Genomic DNA, 20389 nt, shown 5'->3' with positions numbered 1-20389 from the left:
AAAGCTCATAAATTGCTTCTGGCCTGTGTGTAAATTGCTTGCGACTCTCGGGGTCAAGCAAGGAACTGGATCTGTTCATGCATTCAGTGAGGGGGGTGCAGGCTTTGCTGCCAGGAGCTGCGAAGGGGAGTGATAGTTAAAGGGTCTGGGCTTTGCTCCCAGGGACCCCACCTGTGACTCCCTGGCTTGGGAGGCTGCCATGCAACAGCTGGGAGGGGGCACATGGGAAAGTCTAAGAACCTGTGTGTGCTGGCAGCCCCTTACAAAGGAAAGCACCTCCCAGGGGGTCTCCCTTTCTTTCCTGCCCAAGTGTGGGCTGATCAGGGAGTGCTTCCTCCTTCTCCTTCCATTGGGGCTGTAACTGCTTTTGCTTCCTGGTTGTTCCAGAGGAACTGGGAAAACCCACTCCATAAACAATATCCCGCAGGGGTGGAAGGAAAGTGGGGTTGTTGGCCCTGGATAGTCCCCTTCAAGGACTAGAGCAGGGTTACAGTGAGTTCTCTGTGGGGATCAGTGTGTGCAAGTGTATATATGTGTGTGTCTGCAGGTATAGGTGCATGTGCCTGGTTCTGTGTGTGCACACACATGCATGCTTTGTGGGAAAGATGAATGCAGCTATAAATAGCTGGAGGAAAATCTATTGTCAGTTTTAAGGAGAAGATAAGGTTCCTTGCATTTTTCATCTGGTAGCATGAACTGTTCCTGGGCACGAGAACCAGGTTAGCTAATTAAATGTTCCTGCTGCTGCAGTCTGGGTAGCGTACTGTGAATCCCCTGCTATCTCCATGCCTGGGTTCCTGGAGCCGTGCAGAGTCTCCTTCTGCCATCACACTGAGCTCTGGGGCTGTGGTCTGAACTTCTCCCCTCTCTGGTTCCTCTGCCAGGCAGGGTGTGGGATGCCCCATGGCGAGCCTGTGCTTTCAGTGGCTTTAGCAAGCCTGCAGGGTTTGAAAGGAGTCGTGCTTTGCTGCTGAGGGTGCAGGGCTGAGAGAGCTGGAGTGTGCCTCCCTCCCCAGCTCTGCTGCCGAGACCCTTTGGCAACTGCTGTGGATTCATGGCTGGTGATGCCCGCTGCTGGGCTTTGCTGCTGACTGCTTTTCTCTGCCCCTTTGTGCAGGTGCTGGACATGGACACAGAGGATGATCCCTTGTTACAGGATGCCTGGCTAGATGAGGAAGATGAAGAGGTAGCCTTCAGCTCCTGGAAGAGGCGAGAAGGTGCTTTGTTGTGTGGGAAAAGCCCATGCAGAGTCAGGCCTCTGCATGTCATGCTGCCTGTGTCTGGCTTCTGGAATATTGTTGGCTGGGTGTTTACCAACCCGTACTGCGCTGGCTTCATCCTTTTCCTGGGCTGTGCCGTTCCTGCTGTGCTTGCTGTTATCATGTTCCTCCGCTACCCAACCCTGGATATTGACATCTCCTACAATGCTTTTGAGATCCGAAACCATGAGTCCTCTCAGCGCTTTGATGCACTTGCTTTGGCCCTCAAATCCCAGTTTGGGTCGTGGGGGAGGAACCGCCGGGACCTGGCTGACTTCACGTCTGAAACCCTGCAGAGGCTCATCTTTGAGCAGCTCCAGCAACTTCACCTTAACTCTTCGCACCTGGGGGTCAGCACACGGGTCAAGCGCAGCACCTCGGAGAGCAAGATGAGCTCCACCAAGCCCCATGCTCACCTGAACCCAGGAAACCGGACTTCTCGAACTGGGAGAGGTGCCCCACGCTGGGACTACTCCAGCACTTACATCAGCGCCAACACACAGACACATGCCCACTGGCGCATCGAGCTCATTTTTCTGGCTCGGGGGGACTCTGAGAACAACATCTTCACCACTGAGCGCCTGGTTACCATCCATGAGGTCGAGCGCAAGATCATGGACCACCCTCGCTTCCGGGAGTTCTGCTGGAAGCCCCATGAGGTCTTGAAGGACCTGCCCCTGGGCTCCTATTCCTACTGCTCCCCTCCCAGCTCCCTCATGACCTACTTCTTCCCAACTGAGAGAGGAGGGAAGATTTACTATGATGGCATGGGGCAAGACCTTGCTGACATCCAAGGTAAGCTGAGGGCTGTGGGCAAGGGCTGGCATGTTTGAGGCATGCATCTCCTGCAAGTTCATGCAGTCTTTTACTGTTGCGCAGCTAAGAGCGGTGACTGTTTTATGCACAGAGGAAGATGCTGCCATGTTGTGCCTTGAGGAATCCTCTTTTCTGTTCTAGAGTCGCTTTTCTACCCTTTCAGTGAAACCTCTGCAATCCCAGTCCTGGGTTGTACAGGCCCCAACAGGCAAGGGAGAGGGACAAATGAGGGGGACTCCTGCATTGTACGGATATCTTCTGCTGACCCTTGTCCCCTGTGAATGACTGTGGTTAACTGGAGGAATGTCAGGTCTTGGACAGACAATAGGGATGAGCTTTGATGAAGGATGAGGGAGCAGATGAAATAGTTCTGTGGGCTGCTCTGGAGCTTGAAAGGCAGCTTGTGAGTCACCAGCTGGAAAGGCTTCTATAAGGAGAGGAGGAGGAAGGCCCTGCCTCCTCCTCCCAGCTTGTACCCTGTACCATGCTCCTCTACTAGAGCAGAGACTCTATATGGTGAAAAAGAGGTGAATCATGAGGAGGCTGTGGGTGTGATGTGGCTGTGGGATGAAGCCTCCATCTGTCTCCCAAGCAAAGGCTGGAGATGAGAGCTGTCCAGGAGCCATACAGGGAGCAGGCAAAGAATTAACTCCATCTGCTCCAGTATAACAGCTCTGCTACCAAAACAGGAAAGAGCCTAGTTTCTGGGTCTTTCTGGTGTGAACTCAAAGGATCTTGGATTTTAGGGGCAGACAGGCAGTGTTTCTTACTCAGAACTGGCTGAGTGCCTCCATCTCTACATCCCTGACAACATCAAATGGCAGAGGTACCAGGTTACAGCAGAGCCAGGACTCCTCATCTTCCATGGGCATTGTTTAGCTCTTGTGCAAGTGTGATAGAGCAAATATTGGCCCAATGTACTAGAGCTAAGTGCATCCAGCAGTGGGGGTATTGATTGGAATGTGGATTGCTGCTTGGGGGAGCTGTGGTTCAGATCAGTCCAGTGGAACATGTGTCCCTAACGGGGACCTGCATGTAGGCAGCACTGCAAGTAGAGTCACAAAGCAGAAGTGGAAGGTGAGTCTTTGTTAATCTAGTGCTCCCCAGCCCTCCTTGCTCTCTGCAAGGCAGCAGCAGTCAGCCTCACTCTGATGAAAAACAGGATGACTTCGTTTCCCTTTTTCAGACTAGATCCTGTGTCTTGCAAAGTCAACTAAGCAGGACCTAACAAAAGTGGTGCTGCTTTCTGCCGCAGGGTCCCTGGAGCTGGCCATGACCCACCCTGAATTCTACTGGTATGTGGACGAGGGCTTGTCTGCCGAGAACATGAAGAGCTCCCTGCTGCGGAGCGAAATCCTCTTTGGAGCACCACTGCCAAACTACTACTCGGTGGAGGACCGCTGGGAGGAGCAGCGCCACAAGTTCCAGAACTTTGTCATCACCTACGTGGCCATGCTGGCCAAGCAGTCCACAAGGTGCGGGTGTGTGCAGATAGGGCAGGTGACTTGCTGGGAGTGGCCGAGAGAAGGGAAAGGCAGAGGTTGGAGAGGATGGTGCGTGCTGTTGCACTAGAGGAGTGGGTGGAATAGGCCCTTCAGGGGGTAAAAGCTCTGTTGTAAGGTTTACTCAGGGCAGACATGCCTCTCTGCTGCGAGAGCCCTGCAGCATTCAGTCTCACCTGGAAGGCACTAGGCACAGAAGGTTTGGCATGCCATGCTGGTCAGTCCCAAACAGTGGCCACAGCATAATGCTTTAGAAGGAGAAAAAGTGTCTCCTTTGAAGTTGGGCTCAAGCACAGTGTTGTGAATGAGGGTGGGAAGCATATGGCAGAAAACCACTCATATGCTTCACTTTAATGCCACTTCCTACTGCAGCAACATGCCAGAGATATCAACAGAAAGGGAGCCAAAGATTTAATCCAGTGTCTGCCTTTCTGCTCAGCCCCTGTTGAGCACTGGATCTGTTTGCTTCCATCTCACAAGTCCAATTCCACTGGCTCCAACAGAGCTGCTTCTCTGTCTTCCCGGTCTGAATTTGACCCCAACTGGTCTGATGCAGGGGTTGAAATGGTCCCTACTCAAGGCATCAACCTATGGATCTGATTCTGCTTTTGCTCATGCCAGTGTAACTCCTTCCAGAAGTGTTTGTTCTTTGTACAAAGAGATGGGGAGGGGAGTGTCAGGGCACAAAAAAATTCAGGAAATGCAGGCTTGTGTCACCATCAGGTCTGTATGACTTTGGTTGAATAGAGCTTTGCTCAGTGCTTGTGAGAAGGAGATGGTAAAATAGAGCTAAAAGGGCTGAAAGAGTAGCCCGGTATCCGGACAGCTGAGGGAAAGTAGGGAGTCCCAATGCCAGTTTAACTTCCCTGTCTCCAGCTCTCTACGAAAGCAGGCAGCCATGGAGCGTTCTCAGCAACGGGCTGGCAGAGCAGGTTGCAGTTGTGGGAAGCTGAAAGGGAATTGGGGCCAAGGCTTGGTTCTGAAGCTTGGATTCCTGATGACCTCCTATGGTGCAGCGTTATTGTACTCCTGGTTAAATTATCTTGGATTACTTCCGCTCGGAGCCTGCTTCCAGAAGCAGAAGCTGGTAAATCATATGGTTTCTGATAAGCTCTCACTCTGCCTGCATCCGCTGGTTATTACCTTTGTGCTTAATATAATAAGCAATGATTAGGATTCCAGATGGAATTGGCTTTGGAGGCTTCAGGAGCTGATTGCTGACAGCAAGAAGTCTATTAATGCCAAAGACCCACCACGCACTAGAGGAATTTTAAAAATATTAGACCTGCTCTTTTATTTTTCTCCCTTCTTGTGCAAACTTCAGCTCCAGCAGCAACCTTATTCAACCCGATCTCGCCACTCTGAGCTGTTTCCTCAGAGAACTGCCAAGTTTATTAGAGCAGTGACCTCCTTTGGCTCTGGGGAAGACATTGTGCTTTGTTTAATCCCCTGGCTCTGCTCCCTTTGTGCTCAACTCTGCCTACTCCTCTTCCTTCCTGTCTTCCCACCCTAGCAAAGTCCAGGTGCTGTATGGAGGGACGGATTTGTTTGACTATGAAGTGAGGAGGACCTTCAACAATGACATGTTGCTGGCCTTCATCAGCAGTAGCTGCATAGCTGTCTTGGTCTACATCCTTACCTCCTGCTCAGGTAGGCTGCAGTCACGGCTGCCCTGCTCTCACAAATCCAAATGTGCCGTGACTCCCTGTGTCTGTGTGCGAGCCCCAGCACAGGCTCTGGTGTCCTGACACCAGCCTGGCTTTGTGGCACAGTAGCGTGCAGAAGGTAGTGCAAGTCTCATTCTCCAGAGCAGAGATTTGTGGGCAGGGTGAGGGGAAGGCTCACAGGAGAACAGGAATAAGATGCAAATTCCCATCTTTCTAATGCTGGTGTAAAGCTGATGTAACTTCATGGATGGGCCTCATGGGAAGGAGTCTGCAAGCAGTAGTCTTGCAGCCCTGAGCTATTCTTTGTCACTAGCACACTCCTGGTAACCAGTATCCCAACAGGGCAGGTGGGAGGTGTTTGTTCTCCCAGGAGGTGGCCAGCGGTACTGTTTTTACCATGTTCCTTTCCTCCTACAGTGTTCCTGTCATTCTTTGGCATTGCCAGTATTGGGCTAAGCTGCCTGGTGGCTCTGTTCCTGTACCACGTTGTATTTGGGATCCAGTACCTGGGTATACTCAATGGTGTGGCTGCCTTTGTCATTGTGGGGATTGGTAAGCACGTCCTTACTCAAAACCTGTCTGTACCACCTTGCCGTAACTCCTGCCTGCAGGAGAGAGAAAGGTAGTGGTGACAAATGCAGACTGAATTTTCAAGCCCTTCCCCTCCATTCCCTGTAAGTGATGTATCTGCTGGTCAGATGTTGAGGGGAAATTAGATTTTTAACATGTGTCCCTACTGCGAGCAAAGTATCAGAATCTCCCCTCTCTTTTCCCAGGGGTTGATGATGTCTTTGTTTTCATCAACACCTACCGCCAAGCCACCCACCTCAAGGACCTGCGGCTCCGCATGATCCACACTATCCAGACAGCAGGGAAGGCCACCTTCTTCACTTCCCTGACCACGGCTGCAGCATATGCTGCTAACATCTTCTCTCAGGTACACTGCAGCTTTGGGATTTGGAGCTTTCTGTTTCTGCCAGAGGCTCTAATAGAGACGGAAGCTGCCAGCACCATGTTTCTATCCTCTCCTCCAGCACAGGAGCATGCTGCACTTGCTTGCCCTAGAGGGCTGTCCCTTACCTGCTCTAAGACAGTGTACGCTCTCCCTATATCAGCATCCCAAGGCAGTATTTCCTGTGCTACTGATCAAACAGGATTCAGTGGCTGTCAGGCTCCATCTCAGCTCTGTACCTACCAGGTTTGCTGACTACCATAACTGAGGTCAGCATGTACTATTCTCGGGTTCCTCCAGATATCTTTCTGCCCTGATGTCTCTCCAGGTCCCCTGCCCTAGCTGATCCCAACTCCATATTCTCTCTCTCGTAGATCCCAGCCGTGCATGACTTTGGACTCTTCATGTCACTGATTGTGTCTTGCTGCTGGGTAGCTGTGCTCTTCACCATGCCAGCTGCTCTTGGAATATGGACCCTTTATATGTCCCCACTAGAGAGCTCCTGCCAAAGCAGGTGAGCCCTGGAGCCTCCTCGCATGTGTGGGAAGTTGTTGTGGAACTCATGGCTGAGGCAGTGTGCAAATCCCTGACATATCCTCAGTCATGCGCATCTGCCTCGGGCAGCTTGGCTTCACCATTCCCTGTTAAGGTCTAACAGAGGGAAATTTAACTTCTGCTATTCCATATTGGAACAAAACGAAAGGGCCAGGTGCCAGTCTCAATCCCCCTGGTGTACACACAGGTGCCTCCCTGGAGCCACACTACAGTGCTAGTCATGCTTCTTTGTTGAATCCCATGGAGTACTGGAGCCAGTTGTTTCCTCAGAGCACTCACTGCACAGCTAATCCTCAGGTTGTGGAGACACAGGACCTGCAAGGCAGACAAATCAACGTTGCTCTGCCTGTGAGCACAAGCTGTGCATGCAGATTTGTATGTGAAACTCAGCACATTTTCCCCATCCCCTGCTCTTTAGCAGTGTGGATGACCTGGCCTGATTTAACTCATTAGCAGGGAGATGAACTGCTGAAACTCCCGTCACTCAGCACGCAATGTTCATGGCTCAGCCCTGCTCTCTGGATCCAGCCCAGCCTGCTACTGCTTTGCCATAGCAGCTCAGCCCCTGACCCCTCAGCACTTAGCAATGGAATTGCTCATGGCAGCGCCTGTTGTCTTTCCAAGTAATTGGAGCAGGCTGTTGCTGCTCTCCTTGTCACTGAAGGAGCCCACTGATAACTCTTTGCAGGGTATATGGCTTAAAACTCATGCATTTCTCTTTTCCTGCTCCAATCCAGCTGTAGTCAGAAGTGCACCAAAAAGAGTGCCTTGCACCTGGCTGAAGATCTCTTCATTGCCTCGGAGGCCACCTCCAGAGCAGGCAGAGAGACGGTTCCCTATCTCGATGATGACATCCCGTTGCTCAGTGTGGAGGAGGAGCCTGGTATGTGCCTGCTGTGTAGTGCCTTCAGGGGGACCACACTGCCCTGTTCATCCTGCAGTTCTTCCTGTCCCTGCCACTGGTCCGTGCCTCAATTTTCCTGCTTTTAAGCTGGAGATGGTGCTGTCACAGGAGGTTGTAGGAGTCTCGTTGTAAGTTGCTTTGAGATCTTCAGTGGGTGTCAACACATGCTTTCTAATTATGCTAATCCTCTTGGGCCTAATGTGGATTGTACTCTCTGGCTGGAATCACTAAGTGTGACATGGATGTTGCCATGAAACTTCTAATCCATAGCACTAGGACAGCTCATCTTTGAGTAAAGAATGAGTTTTCCCCTCTTCTCTGCCATTCAGAGCACTGCATTTGGGAAGGAGGTGAGAGAACACTTCGGTTTTTTCCAGCATCACCTCCTCAGAGCATCTCTTCTGTCGTGGCAAGAGGGCAATGACTTGCCTGAGAGAGACCGCATAAGCGATCTAGAAAAAGAGACCAGAAATTCCCTATCTTGTTAGCAGGAGGTAATCATCCCAGCCCTGATCGAAGACAAGGGTGCTTACGGGGTCATGCTCTATTGTACTTGGCTTTTAAAACTTGCTGGGATCTCTTCCTTTTAAAACCTCCCGCAGGAGTGGTGTGGGCAGTGAGTAGCCTTCAGGCCTAGCAGCAAACTGGAACTGGAGCCAAATGGATCAATTGCTGAGCCCATCAATCCCACAGCAGTGTGCAGACCCCCTCCCTGCAGAGCAGGCCCTGAGCTGCCTTTGATAGGGGGGCACCTAAGCTTTGGCACTGTGCTGCAAAAGCTGTCTCCTTAATATGCCAGAGCACATGCAATGGTAACATATGGAAATAACTCTTTCCCTTCCCTTGAGCAGAGTAAACAGCAGAATGCTTTTCTCCAGGGGCCCCTGGGCATCAAGCAACTTGTGGAGAAGCAAATCAACTCGTTCCAGTTGGTGACCAAGTGTAGTTTGTGGATCAGCTGTACCGTGTGCCAGGCACACTTTGGCTCCACTACAGCAAGTGCCCACTTCTCACCTTCAGAGAACAGGGCAGTTCCGTAGGCATCCCTGAGCTGGAGTAAAGAGATCAAACAGGAGCCAGGCTGCAGTCAGGAAGAGGTCAGCTGTGTGTAATTAGCTGCGAGACATACTTAGTGGGACAGGGACAAATTTTTCTTGGCCCAAGAAGCATGCAGTGTCCCTGTGACCATATGGACAATGTTAGTGGGATCTGGCAGAGGAAGAATAGCCTGAAGCACAGGCCTTGGACTGAGCTATGGATTTAGAAGTGTAGCTGTCACATGACAGTGACTTGACAAAAATGCTTCCTATGACATCCTGGGCAAGCCACTGCTCTGCCTGGGTCTTACTCCATGTCCTTAGCTTAAATGAGTCTGTACAGCACCTTGCAGAAGGTTTTGTAAAGGAGAGCAGAAAGGTATGAGACGCTCATGACACTGAGCATTTAGACTGGCTTTGATTTCTCTTTCTTTCTAGTCTCCCTGGAAATGGGGGATGTCCCCTTGGTGTCAGTGATGCCAGAAAATCTGCAGCTCCCTGCAGAGAAGAGCAGCCGGGGTCACTTGATAACTCATCTGCAGGAGCTGCTGGAACACTGGGTGCTGTGGTCTGCAGTGAAGAGCAGATGGGTGATTGTGGGTAAGGACAGAAAGGGGATATTCCATCTGCATGGATTTTAGAGGGTTTGGCAGCATCTCAATCAGTCCCCGAGCCTTGATTATTAGTGACAAGAGATTGAGAAAAGGGGCATAATAGATGGCTTCTAACGTAGTGAAAGAGTGTCCCCAGAACAGTCCCTAAGAGAACTGCAAGAGAAACTCTTGAGACTTTTCCATGCCTGTCCTTTTCACTCAGGTCTGAAATGGCAAGTCCTGATGGGGTTATCCAGGCATGGGGCTCATACAAGAAAGCCCAGCTGCCAGTGTGCTTTAGGGGCTGTTGCTTTTTCCTGTTGAAATACCATCTTTCTGCCACAGCCCTGCTGTCTGAGTATGTCCTAAGTGCAAGACACATGTAGGGTCCCAAACACTTACCTGGTCTTTTCCTTGCAGGGCTCTTTCTCCTTGTTTTGCTCCTGTCCATATTCTTTGCTAGCCGCCTCCATCCAGCCAGCCGTGCTCCAGTCTTGTTCCGGCCAGACACTAACATCCAGGTGCTGCTAGACCTGAAATACAACCTGAGTGCTGAAGGCATCTCCTGCATTACCTGCTCAGGTGAGAGTGCTGGTCCCCAAACCATGGTGGGTGCAGCTTGGCCTAAGCCCTGGCCTGGAGGAGCTGAAATGTGGGATAGAGACTGACGTTGTTCAAATATCTCATTGGACAGACACTGGATAGACCCCGTTGAAGGGGGCACACACTGGGAGTGGAATGGTTGAGTTGCCTGTAGGAGTGGAGTAGTTTGAAAAGTATTTCCTGCTTTAGCCAGAAACTGCCTGAGTGTTTCTGCTGGAGGAATTCCTTTATAGTCCATGAAAACTGACTACTTTTACTCATAAGTGCTGATCATACGCCAGTGACCCGCTGGGGGTCTGTGGCTCTGTTCCCTGCCGAGGGTTTGGTGTTCAATAGCAGAGTCCGTGGTATGCGCAGGGCTGGGAGGTCTCTTGTCATGCCATTCACTCTCTCCTCCCTGACTAACCTTGTGGGACAGGTTTGTTTCAGGAAAAGCCCCACAGTTTGCAGAACAACATCCGAACATCCTTGGAAAAAAAGAAGAGGGGCTCAGGGTCACCTTGGGGAAGCAAAGGGAGCATAAGTGATACAGGGCAGCAAGGTAAGTGAGGCATGATGACTCTGACCACGTTTGAGTCTGGGCCCAAGGATCTACTTGGGTAAAAACAAAATCATATGATCTGAATAGCTGATGGGGAATAATTCTCTTTGAATCCTGCCCTGCTGAGCCCTTGCTTGGCGCTGAGGTAAGCAGCATCATTACAATCCCCCTTCTCCTGAACGCCTACTGTTCTCTAGGACGTGGTCCTATAACCCAGGTGGCAATACAGTCTAGGTACAAATCCTTCTGATCTGAGTACAGGGCTGGGAGCTCAGAGCTCTTGCATCCCAGTCCTGTGTCACAGCCTTGTTGGCAGGCCATGAGGAGAGTAAATTCAGTCTGCTTTGCAAGGGATTTTGAGGATAAAAGAGTTATTGGGCCGGGTCCTGAGATGACATGAATCAATAAGCCATCAGGAATTACTGCAGCTCAGGATATATTTGTGAAAACCTTTGGATGATGTGCTGTGCTGCTAGAAGGCAGAGGTTGTGCCTGCTCCCCCAGAGAAGACAGCAGACCAGAAGAACCCTTCTCCACTGCTGTCCATGTCTGTAGGATTTGCTGATTGAGAAGTGTCACTAGCCCTCATGCCCTCTGTTTTCTTCAGATCTCCAGGGGACTGTGTATATCTCCAAGTCCAGAAGCAAGGGAAGGCCAGCCATCTACAGATTCTCACTCAATGCCAGTGTCCCTGCCCCCTGGCAGATGGTGTCACCAGGAGACGGGGAGGTGCCTTCATTTCAGGTGAGTCAGTCCAGGGATGTTGGACCCCTCTATCAAGAGTGCAGCACTCAACAGGTGAGCACAAGAGCCTCCTCCTGTCTCTTCACGGGGTCCTAGGCAGCTCAGAGTGAAATTTGCAGGACATTGCAGTAAGGTAGCTAACACAGAGGGCATTGTGCCTGGCATTGTTAGAGATTATGCCACGCAGTGACACAATACTTACCTGTCACTGTTGCAATGTGACTGTCAGCAATAGGAGCAGAGACGTGGGTGTCTGGAAATCAGATGAGGCCTGGCATCATCAGCTGAGCTCATTCCAGTAGAAACTGCAACTGAGACAGCTGGATTCCCTGTGTCCATCCACAGACACAGGCAAGCAGGCAACACTGCTTGTGCACAAGCTGTATTGGACGCACACAGCCCCAGGAGGACTCGTTATCAGATGTCCCTCACCCCGGACAGGGCAGCCACCATTCAGCTTAGGCCACAGAGAACGGGGGTGGTGAGGGGCCCCATCACACACTGGCCAGCCCTGGGAAGGAGCTCGGCTGGGGGCTGGCTGGGTTCATGCCTGCAGTGTTCATTCTGTGTGGCTGTGCCAGTGCTCGGGAGGAGGGGAGTGTGTGATGCTGATGTGCAACAGGCTGCGACCCTGTGGAGTTAAGTGTCTGTTTTCATTAATCCATTGCTTAGGTGTATAGAGTGCCTTTCGGTAACTTCACCAGGAAGCTGACAGCTTGTGTGTCCACAGTAGGGCTGCTTAAGCAGACGAGCCCCAGGAAGTGGATGATGACCACCTTGTCCTGTGACACCAAGAGAGGCTGGAAGTTCGACTTCAGTTTCTACGTGGCCGCCAAGGAGCAGCAGCGAACACGGTAACTGTCCAAAACCCACTCAGGGCTGGGCAGCAAAACCAGCATGACTGAGTGTCTGATATGGCATCCCTAATGTCCAGTGCCAGTCCTACCTTCAGTTGGTGACATCCATGGCCCTAGGACTTGCTTTGCTGCAAACGTGCCCCATCTTTGAAAAGTTATTTTGTGAGTCCATAGCATCATTCATGTGCCGAAGGCTCAACAGATGCAGGGCTGTGACTGGGGGCTTCTTTGGGTGGCAAAAAGACATTGCCAATCTTGGTCTTGCCCTTACCCACCTGAACTCTTGGGCTGAACAAGTAGCACAGAATACACAATGGCTAGAGATCCAGGACTGGAGTTGCTCACCTTTTCCTTTCCTTCTGTCCCTGGGAATGTTTATTTCCATGTAACACTTTGGACACATTATCTTTAATACCTCTGGTTCCCCCATAACAAACTTTCTTTGCTGCACAGGAAACTGTATTTTGCCCAGTCGCACAAGCCCCCTTACCATGGCCGAGTGTGTGTAGCACCTCCTGGCTGTCTTCTCAGCTCTAGCCCAGATGGACCCACCAAAGGCATCCTTTATGTTCCCAGTGAGAAAGGTAAGCTGATGAGGATTTGTTCAGCCATGTCTGGCTGTCTGGGCTAAAGCGTTAGACTTTTTTTTTGCCAGCTTCTGATGTAACCAACCTTTCTTCTGTTTGACAGCAACACCCAAAGCAAAGCTGTCAGCCACTTCTGGATTTAATCCTTGCATGAACACGGGCTGCGGGAAGCCAGCAGTGCGGCCACTGGTGGACACTGGAGCCATGGTGTTTGTCGTGTTTGGTATCAGAGGTGTCAATCGCACAAGACGCCCGGACAACCACGTCATCGGAGACATGGTACACACATTCTGGCGTGCTGGACAGGCATGCTCAGTACTGATGAGTGAAGGAAGGTCTCTCTGGATGGTGTTTAGTTAATCCCCACAGCTCGGGCAGCATGGTCCAACAGCCTAGACAGATGGAATCACAGAGATGGTAGCATTGTGATGAGCCAAAAGTACATTTCTGTTTTAGCAAATTCACAAATAATGGAGATCAGGAAGCCCTTACTGAAATCACTTCAGACTTTTCAGAAAATCCCTTTCTCAGTGCAATATCCAACCTTCTAATTTTGAGTCTAAATCTGACTTTCCTGAGGATTTTAGAAGCAAACTTGTCTTGAGCTCAGTATGAAAATCTCATTACAAATTCAAGATCCAGGGAAATGATGTTTTTCTATAATTGTTTATCTTGTTATGAGGGATTAACATGAAAAAATACAAATCGATTACTCTGGGGGAAGGCTACTAAATGTGACATTTCCAGGGAACAGCTTATCTCTCTGCTCTGATACCTTGACACATTCACAGCCTTTCCCCAGCAAAATTATGCTTAGCTCTGGTCACTTGGCAGACTCACTTCAGTTTTCTGCTCTTCTTCCTGCCTTCTGATTTGGGGCACTGTGCAAAATCAGCCTTTGCCTCTGGAGGGGGCAGTGTGAAATGCAGGCAGTGGAGTGGGCAGAAAGCTGGAGTTTCGTGCTGGGCACTGCTAGGGATTCAGAACTGCTCCTTAAGGAAACCCTAATGGTTTTGGGCGGGCATAGTGGCTATACGTTTATCAGTGCTTCCGTCTTACTGCCTGGTATTTTTTATTTTTTAATTGTTTTTTTAAATATAGTTTCTTCCTGGGTCATCTGGTGAGGCAAAGATGTCTGGTGGGTTTTTCCACTGTCTGACCTGTGGTCTGTATAAGCTAGTCCCAGGCTGTGTACCCAGGAGAGGGCTCAGCTTCTGCCTTCTTGTGCCAGTTGCTGTGTGTATGCCTCACGTGTGGTGCTTTTGTTGTTGTGTCTCCTTGTGAAAGGGCAGCGTTATCTACGATGACAGCTTTGACCTCTTCAAAGAGATTGGCAACCTGTGCCGCCTCTGCAAAGCCATCGCCAGCAACACGGAGCTGGTGAAGCCAGGAGGGGCTCAGTGCCTGCCCTCCGGTAAGCAGGACTAGTGCTGACCACAGAGTCCTTGGGGAGATCCTGGGTCCCTGGGTGGAGACTGGCTCTCACCCTCCAGTTTGAGGAGGATGGCTGCTAAGGGCTTTTAAACTCTCAGATCCCAGCTTGATGAAGCAGGGAAAGGAAAGGGAGCAACCAGTCAATGATAAATGCAGGCAGTGCCGGGAGGAGAGGTGTTTCTCAGCAGTCAGCGTTCCTGACCTGGCTGCAGAACAGCTGCTTCCACCTGCCTCAGGTTGCAGCTCCATGGACTATTCAGCCTATGCTTCCTTGTGCTGTGCCAGCTGTTTTGGGGATGAGAGATACACAGCAAGTGGGACAGGAAGATCAGACTGCTGTTCTGCAGCTCTGCTTGCAGCAGTGTTTGTTTGAGCTGTTTGTCTCAGCAGCAAACCAGAAAGGGTGTCTGCTTCTTGCTGCCGCCTTTTCTTTCCAAGGCAGTTTCACCCTTCTAGAACATGCCCCTTCATGCTTTCTAGTAGATGAGAAAGACAAATGGTCTCTCCGACTCCAAGGACACTGGCCATATTCTTCGGGATTTAGTCCAGTGAAGATAAAAACAAAGTTGCATCTGTTCTTTCCAGTCACGAGTATTGCTAGTGATACTCTTGCAATCATTTGGGCAAACAAACATCTCCTTAGGAGCTCCTGAATAACCAGCAGACCTCACCTGATCTGGGTGTGATGAGGCTACTCATTGCCCCTGTGGCTTCGCATACCTAACCAGTAACTGCCGTGCAGCTTCAGAGGTCACAAGGTTGTGGAGCTGAGTCTAGGAAGTAAATATTGGCTTCAAGCCAAAAGCCAATCTCATGCCTGGAGAAAATCCCTGCCAGGCCAGGCAGAAAGCTCCTAGGCTGATGTAACTCAGCACTTGGTGGTAGTTCCTGTCCAGTGCTGATGGCACAGTGTCCTCTCAAGCTAGCAGGAGTCGAGGCCTCTGGTGCTGAGACCTTAAGGGCTTTGGCAAGTCAGAGTTGCAAGGGCAAGCAGCTGCTGACAAACAGGGCCTGCAATTTTCTCTTGGTGTTTGTTGTTTGTTTTTTTCCCCCCCCGGCTCCAATGTACTTCCTTTCCCTGTCCTCCATCCCTTGCTCTTTCTTTCTCTCCAGGATACAGCATCTCCTCCTTTCTGCAGATGTTGCACCCTGAGTGCAAGAACATCCCTGAGCCAAACCTGCTGCCTGGACAGCTCTCTCATGGGGCAGTAGGGGTGAAGGATGGGAAGGTGCAGTGGATCTCCATGGCATTTGAATCGGTGAGCACATGGCATCGCCATCTACCCTTGTGACGGTTTCTTCATATGACTTCTGGAGTTCAGCTCCACTGTTTCTGCACTGGCCACTTCCATTTGCAGCCATAATTGAGTGTTTGTACCCAGTTGCAGACAGACGCCTGCACTCACAGGTTGCTAGAAGTGGCTGCTCGTGCCACAGTTTGCTCTTACCATGAGAGCTCAGGCAAAGAGCTGGTGGCAGATTTGCCCATCTGCTACCGGTTCTCACTGGTGCTGCAATTCCAGCTGGCTTGTTCTACCTCTTCTCCTGCCATGCAAAACCTGTCCCAAGGAGCAGGACACAAGAATAACATGTTCATCCTCTTACAGACAACCTACAAAGGGAAATCTTCCTTCCAGACTTATGCTGACTACCTGAAATGGGAGACATTCCTGCAGCACCAACTCCAGCTCTTCCCAGAGGGCTCTGCTCTCCGGCATGGTTTCCAGACTTGTGAGCACTGGAAGCAGATCTTCATGGAGATTATAGGCAAGTGAATGCCATGTTTCTCTCCCTGAGGAGCTCATGCTCTCCGATATATCTTCACAGCACACTCTGTCCCATCTGATGAACATGAGTTATCTTCAGTCCCTTGCCTTTGCTGTGCAAACTCCTAAAGCCTGTTTCTGCCCTGAGCAGTGTATAGTCAAAATCCTAGGCAGAGCCCAGGGAAATAGAGAAGGGAAGGGCCTCTGCCCTGCTGATGTGAGAGGCAAGAAGTTGATCATCTGCTTTGCCCTTTCATCCTCCTCTTCCCATCTCTCCCACTGTGAGTGCCTGCCTGCTTTGTTGCCAGCAGGGACACAGTGCCTTGCTCATCCCAGCTGTCACCTTCCAGGAGTCAAATTAGCTGGCTCTTTTCTTGCAGGAGTTCAGAGTGCCCTGTACGGTCTCATCCTCTCGCTGGTGATTTGTGTGGCTGCAGTGGCGGTGTTCACTACTCACATCCTCCTCCTGCTGCCAGTGCTGCTCAGCATTTTAGGTAAAAATGACAATTCCAATGTGTCAGGCTTTACCTTTGTCTGAATTGGTGGGTTGTGGCACTGCTGAGTCCCTGGTGATTTGAACTGAATTGCTCTTACTCTGTACAAACCCTTTTGGCTTTCCAGGAGCCAGTCCTGATATACGGAGGTGAATGGGAGAAACTCTCGACAAATGCACAGGAGCCTCATTGGGAAAACAGATTTGTGTGTCTAATTCCCAGCGTGTTTTATCTACACAATCCCTTCTATTTGTTTAAATAAGGGTTTTAGCTGCACAAATGCCATCCCTGCCTGTTATGTATAATAATGTGATTAAGTCCCACATGCTCTGAATAACAATCGCACTATTTCCCAAGAATCTGCACCATGGCTGCTGTTTCCAAGCAGTGGGAGATTTTTAAAAGCTGAATATTTTACCCATTTTGCTAGCATTTGAAGCAAATTTGTAAATAGCTCCTTCTCCCTGGCTGGCGATTTGATGATATTGTTGACTAAGCGTGTTGCTAAACTTTTCAGTTTAAAAATCAAATCTATCATTTTAAAACCACTTAGTCTCCCATACATGACTCACAAACAAACATCACTCTCGCCTTTAAGAAAAACCTGGACGTGTGCTCAGCCTGTGTGTAACTCCAGCAAGCAGAGCATAGGGCCCTCTTTCCTGTAGTGCATGTGTGCACACATGCACGCTTGTCTGGGCTTGGATTCGTTTAGCAGGCATTGGTCTAGATTGGCATCAGTCTTTCATTTTGCCTAATTAGGTACTTCACTGTCCCCAGCAGGTCTGATTACCTGATTGAATGGTCCCTGTGACCAGTGGCAGCTGAGGGAAGTGTTTGCCTCTGTGGGCAGGAGGGAACGCATACAAGACTCAGACTGGCCAGCGTGCAGACCTGCAGGGCTGTGATCTCAGTCTCCCCAGTGACTGACTTGTATCAGTAGGGTTGGGCAGCTGTCCCAGAGCCCTTTAAATTTGCCTAATGTGACCTTGTTCACACAGGGGTGGTCTGCTTGGTGGTAACCATCATGTACTGGTCTGGCTGGGAAATGGGAGCTGTGGAAGCCATCTCCCTCTCCATCCTCGTTGGCTCCTCTGTCGATTACTGCGTGCACTTGGTGGAGGGCTACCTGCTGGCAGGGGAAAACCTGCCACTACACCAGGCAGAGGTGAGCTCTTTTCCTATAGCCTTGCACCCGTTCCCCTTGTGCCCTCCATGCCACTCAGCTGTGATGCAGGACCTAAGGCATGATGGGCGAGGGGGGATGTGTCTTGCCACCCTCGCAGCATGCCTGGGATGTTTGCTCCTTGTCCAGCTGCCTGCTCAGAGACTGATGTGAGCTTGTGCACCTGAGTACAGTAAACCCAGCTGAGGGTCCAACCCACATGGTTGTCCCTTTCTTACTGGCCACAGCTGTGTCCAAAGCAAACCCCTTTCATGCCCCAGTGAAGACAATCTTGTGCTGGAATGGCCCTACACTTGTTCTGTAACTTCTGCAAATTGCTTTGCTGTGCTGGACCTCCAAGTCTTTTCCAGCCTTGTTAACCTTTTCCTTCTTTGGGAAGAAGGGGACCACAAAAGCTTGGGGATCTTGGATCCCAGCTACAGTGCCTGCATGCAGTGCCTCTGTTGTGTAGCCCCAGCAGTCAGTCTCATGTGGCTGAAAGGAGGCACAAAATCCAGCAGACTTTGCGTCTCCTGGGTTCTAACCTCGTGGCTGTTTGCCCAGTGATTGCATGAACTGTCCGAACTGTGCTCACGCAGCATCTGTCCTGGACCAGGACCCCACGAGCTAAGCCACCCTCTCAAAGGCTGAAGCACTAGCCCAGCCCCACATGCTTGTCCCCACTCCCCCTACCACCCCTGTCCCTTCTGCCAGGACCCCACCGCATGCCGCCAGTGGAGGACGATGGAAGCAGTCCGCCACGTGGGTGTGGCAATCGTCTCAAGCGCCGTCACCACAGTGATTGCCACCGTCCCGCTGTTCTTCTGCATCATTGCCCCTTTTGCCAAGTTTGGGAAGATCGTGGCCCTCAACACAGGAGTCTCCATCCTGTACACGTTAACTGTGAGCACAGCCCTGCTGAGCATCATGGGGCCTGGCACCTTCATCCGCAGCAGGACTTCCTGCCTCAAGGCTGTGCTGGGGGTGCTTCTCGCTGGCCTGCTGGGTCTATGCATCTGCCTCGTCCTGCTGAAGAGTGGATTTAAGATCCCTCTGCCTGATGGGACAGCCCTGTAGACCCTATGCCAAGAGCCACGTGCTCTGTCCTCTTGCTCCCTTTCTTTTTTCTTTTTTTTTTAAAGGATATTTTTTGTAAGAAAAAAAAAGAGGAAAAAAATCCCCTTTTCCAGAAGTTTTTCAACTCCAGATGCACTTTATTTTCTAATGGGTTTTGCTCTAAACTTGTATTTATTTCAGTAGTGATGGATGGATGACAGACAGCGAGGGCTGCCCAGGGAATACCTTGGCCCATGAGTAGGAGGGGAGAAGGTCTCCTCTCAATTTTCTTTCTGCTTTTCTTTTTCTTTTCTTTTTTTTTTTTTTGTTAAATGAACAGAGCTTTCTGGAACCACAAAGCTAAAAGGGGAGAAGTTGGGAAGGCCATCTTATCCCTTTCAAAACCCTTCTTTCTGTCCCTCCCCTTGGCCAGGGTCAGCATTGCAATGATGGCTCTTGATGTGGTGTCCTACCCCCATGCCAAGCCTGTGCCTCTCTACCTGAGCCTTTGAAAACAGCAGTGAGCTGTTGGACAGGCCTGGGAAATAGCATTGTCTGGAACCCTTTGCCATGCCCTGTGCCCAAGCTAGACCAGCAGTGAACTTGCTGCACTGGAGCTCTTATGGGATTCAAACTAGAGATGTTGGGTGGCACCACCTGCAGTAACCTACTTCCATCATTCGTGAGGGGTGTCAGGACACATGGCTTTCCCTTTCTTTCTGAAGGGACAGTGCACCTTTCATGGAGATCTCTTGGGTCTGTGAACAGCCATCAGGAATGCAATCAGTGCCCTGCCCTCCTATCCCTCATCGCAGTAGTGAGGCCAAGGCAGTATTGATGCTCAGTGTCACTGCCTGCTCCATGTGTGACCTCACCAGTCACTGCCTCTGCTCTTCATGGCAGAGAGAAAACAGACAGCTTTGAGGTCCCTGCAGAGCCTTTTGGTCATGGCAGTCAGCTCCTAGCCTGAGGATGAGCTAACTACAGGGGCCAGATAGAGCCCATGCCTGGTGGCATGCACGGATAAACAGTGGTGCATCCTCTGGCAGGTTAGAGACACCCTCCGTTGTGGAGACACGAGGGCCGAGGAGCTTCAGCCTGCGGCTGCTGCTGCTCAGAGCAGATGGTTTATATTAAAGTAAAATGAAATCGCAAACTGGTGCCATTAACAAGTACATTTTAAGCATCACTGATTCTATCATATTTTTAAAATTGAAATAGCTAAATGTGTGCATTGATATGCAGCACATCTGGTCCTCAGCAGAAGGGGAGGGGTTGGGCCCACCAGGAGATGCATTAAATGTTATTTACAGGGATGCCAATAGAGGGGGGTGGCCAGAAAGCAGCCTGACTCCATTTGTTTTAGGATACCATGTCCCTGGTGGCTCTCTGTTCTCTGTCTGGATTGACTCCCTTCTTAAGATGGAAATTCCAGGAAGCCCATTGCTATTGCCAGCCAAGTTCTAGGGACTGCGCTGCTGAGACAGACCAGCAGCTGCTTCTGCTCAGCTCAGTGTATCCCTGCTCTGATCCCTGCCAGTCTTACGCCTTCACATCGTGTCATCCCTGTGAAACTGGATCAAATGTTTCTTCCTAAAGTAGGTTCCTCAAGGTGTCAGCTGGAGAGAGGAGTGCCAGGACAGGACTCTTATTGATGCCAGGGGAAATCCAGAGCAGTCCTGCAGCAGGCAATGATGGTGGTGGGAGCATGAGCAGAACAGACCTGGTTTCTTCCTCGCCATCCCATGGTGCAGCTGAGTTACCCCTTTCTGCAAAGTGTTAAATGTTCCTTGGCACCTACCTCTGATCTGCACCAGTTCCTTTATAATGAACCCTGTGCCCATGAATAAATGGTTC

General features: G+C 50.6%; 1 protein-coding gene across 1 annotated transcript; it reads left to right on the top strand.

Annotated features, from left to right (window-relative positions):
• The first annotated feature begins 1111 nt into the window (after window positions 1–1111).
• DISP3 (dispatched RND transporter family member 3) lies at window positions 1112–18553 on the top strand. The gene is made up of 20 exons (XM_009982537.2): window positions 1112–2054; window positions 3331–3550; window positions 5091–5227; window positions 5662–5796; window positions 6021–6181; window positions 6571–6710; window positions 7489–7634; window positions 9131–9292; window positions 9706–9867; window positions 10307–10429; window positions 11037–11173; window positions 11846–12027; window positions 12484–12614; window positions 12721–12896; window positions 13905–14031; window positions 15165–15310; window positions 15659–15818; window positions 16198–16311; window positions 17313–17479; window positions 18191–18553. The coding sequence occupies exons 1-20, from the start codon at window positions 1127–1129 to the stop codon at window positions 18551–18553; spliced, it is 4017 nt and encodes a 1338-aa protein (XP_009980839.2). The 5' UTR covers window positions 1112–1126.
• The last annotated feature ends 1836 nt before the right edge of the window (window positions 18554–20389 follow it).

This window comes from Tauraco erythrolophus, chromosome 23 (genome assembly GCF_009769465.1).
Source record: "Tauraco erythrolophus isolate bTauEry1 chromosome 23, bTauEry1.pri, whole genome shotgun sequence".
Classification (NCBI taxonomy): domain Eukaryota; kingdom Metazoa; phylum Chordata; class Aves; order Musophagiformes; family Musophagidae; genus Tauraco; species Tauraco erythrolophus.
Note: the sequence above shows the minus strand (reverse complement) of the source record. Positions and strands in the feature narration are given on the sequence as shown.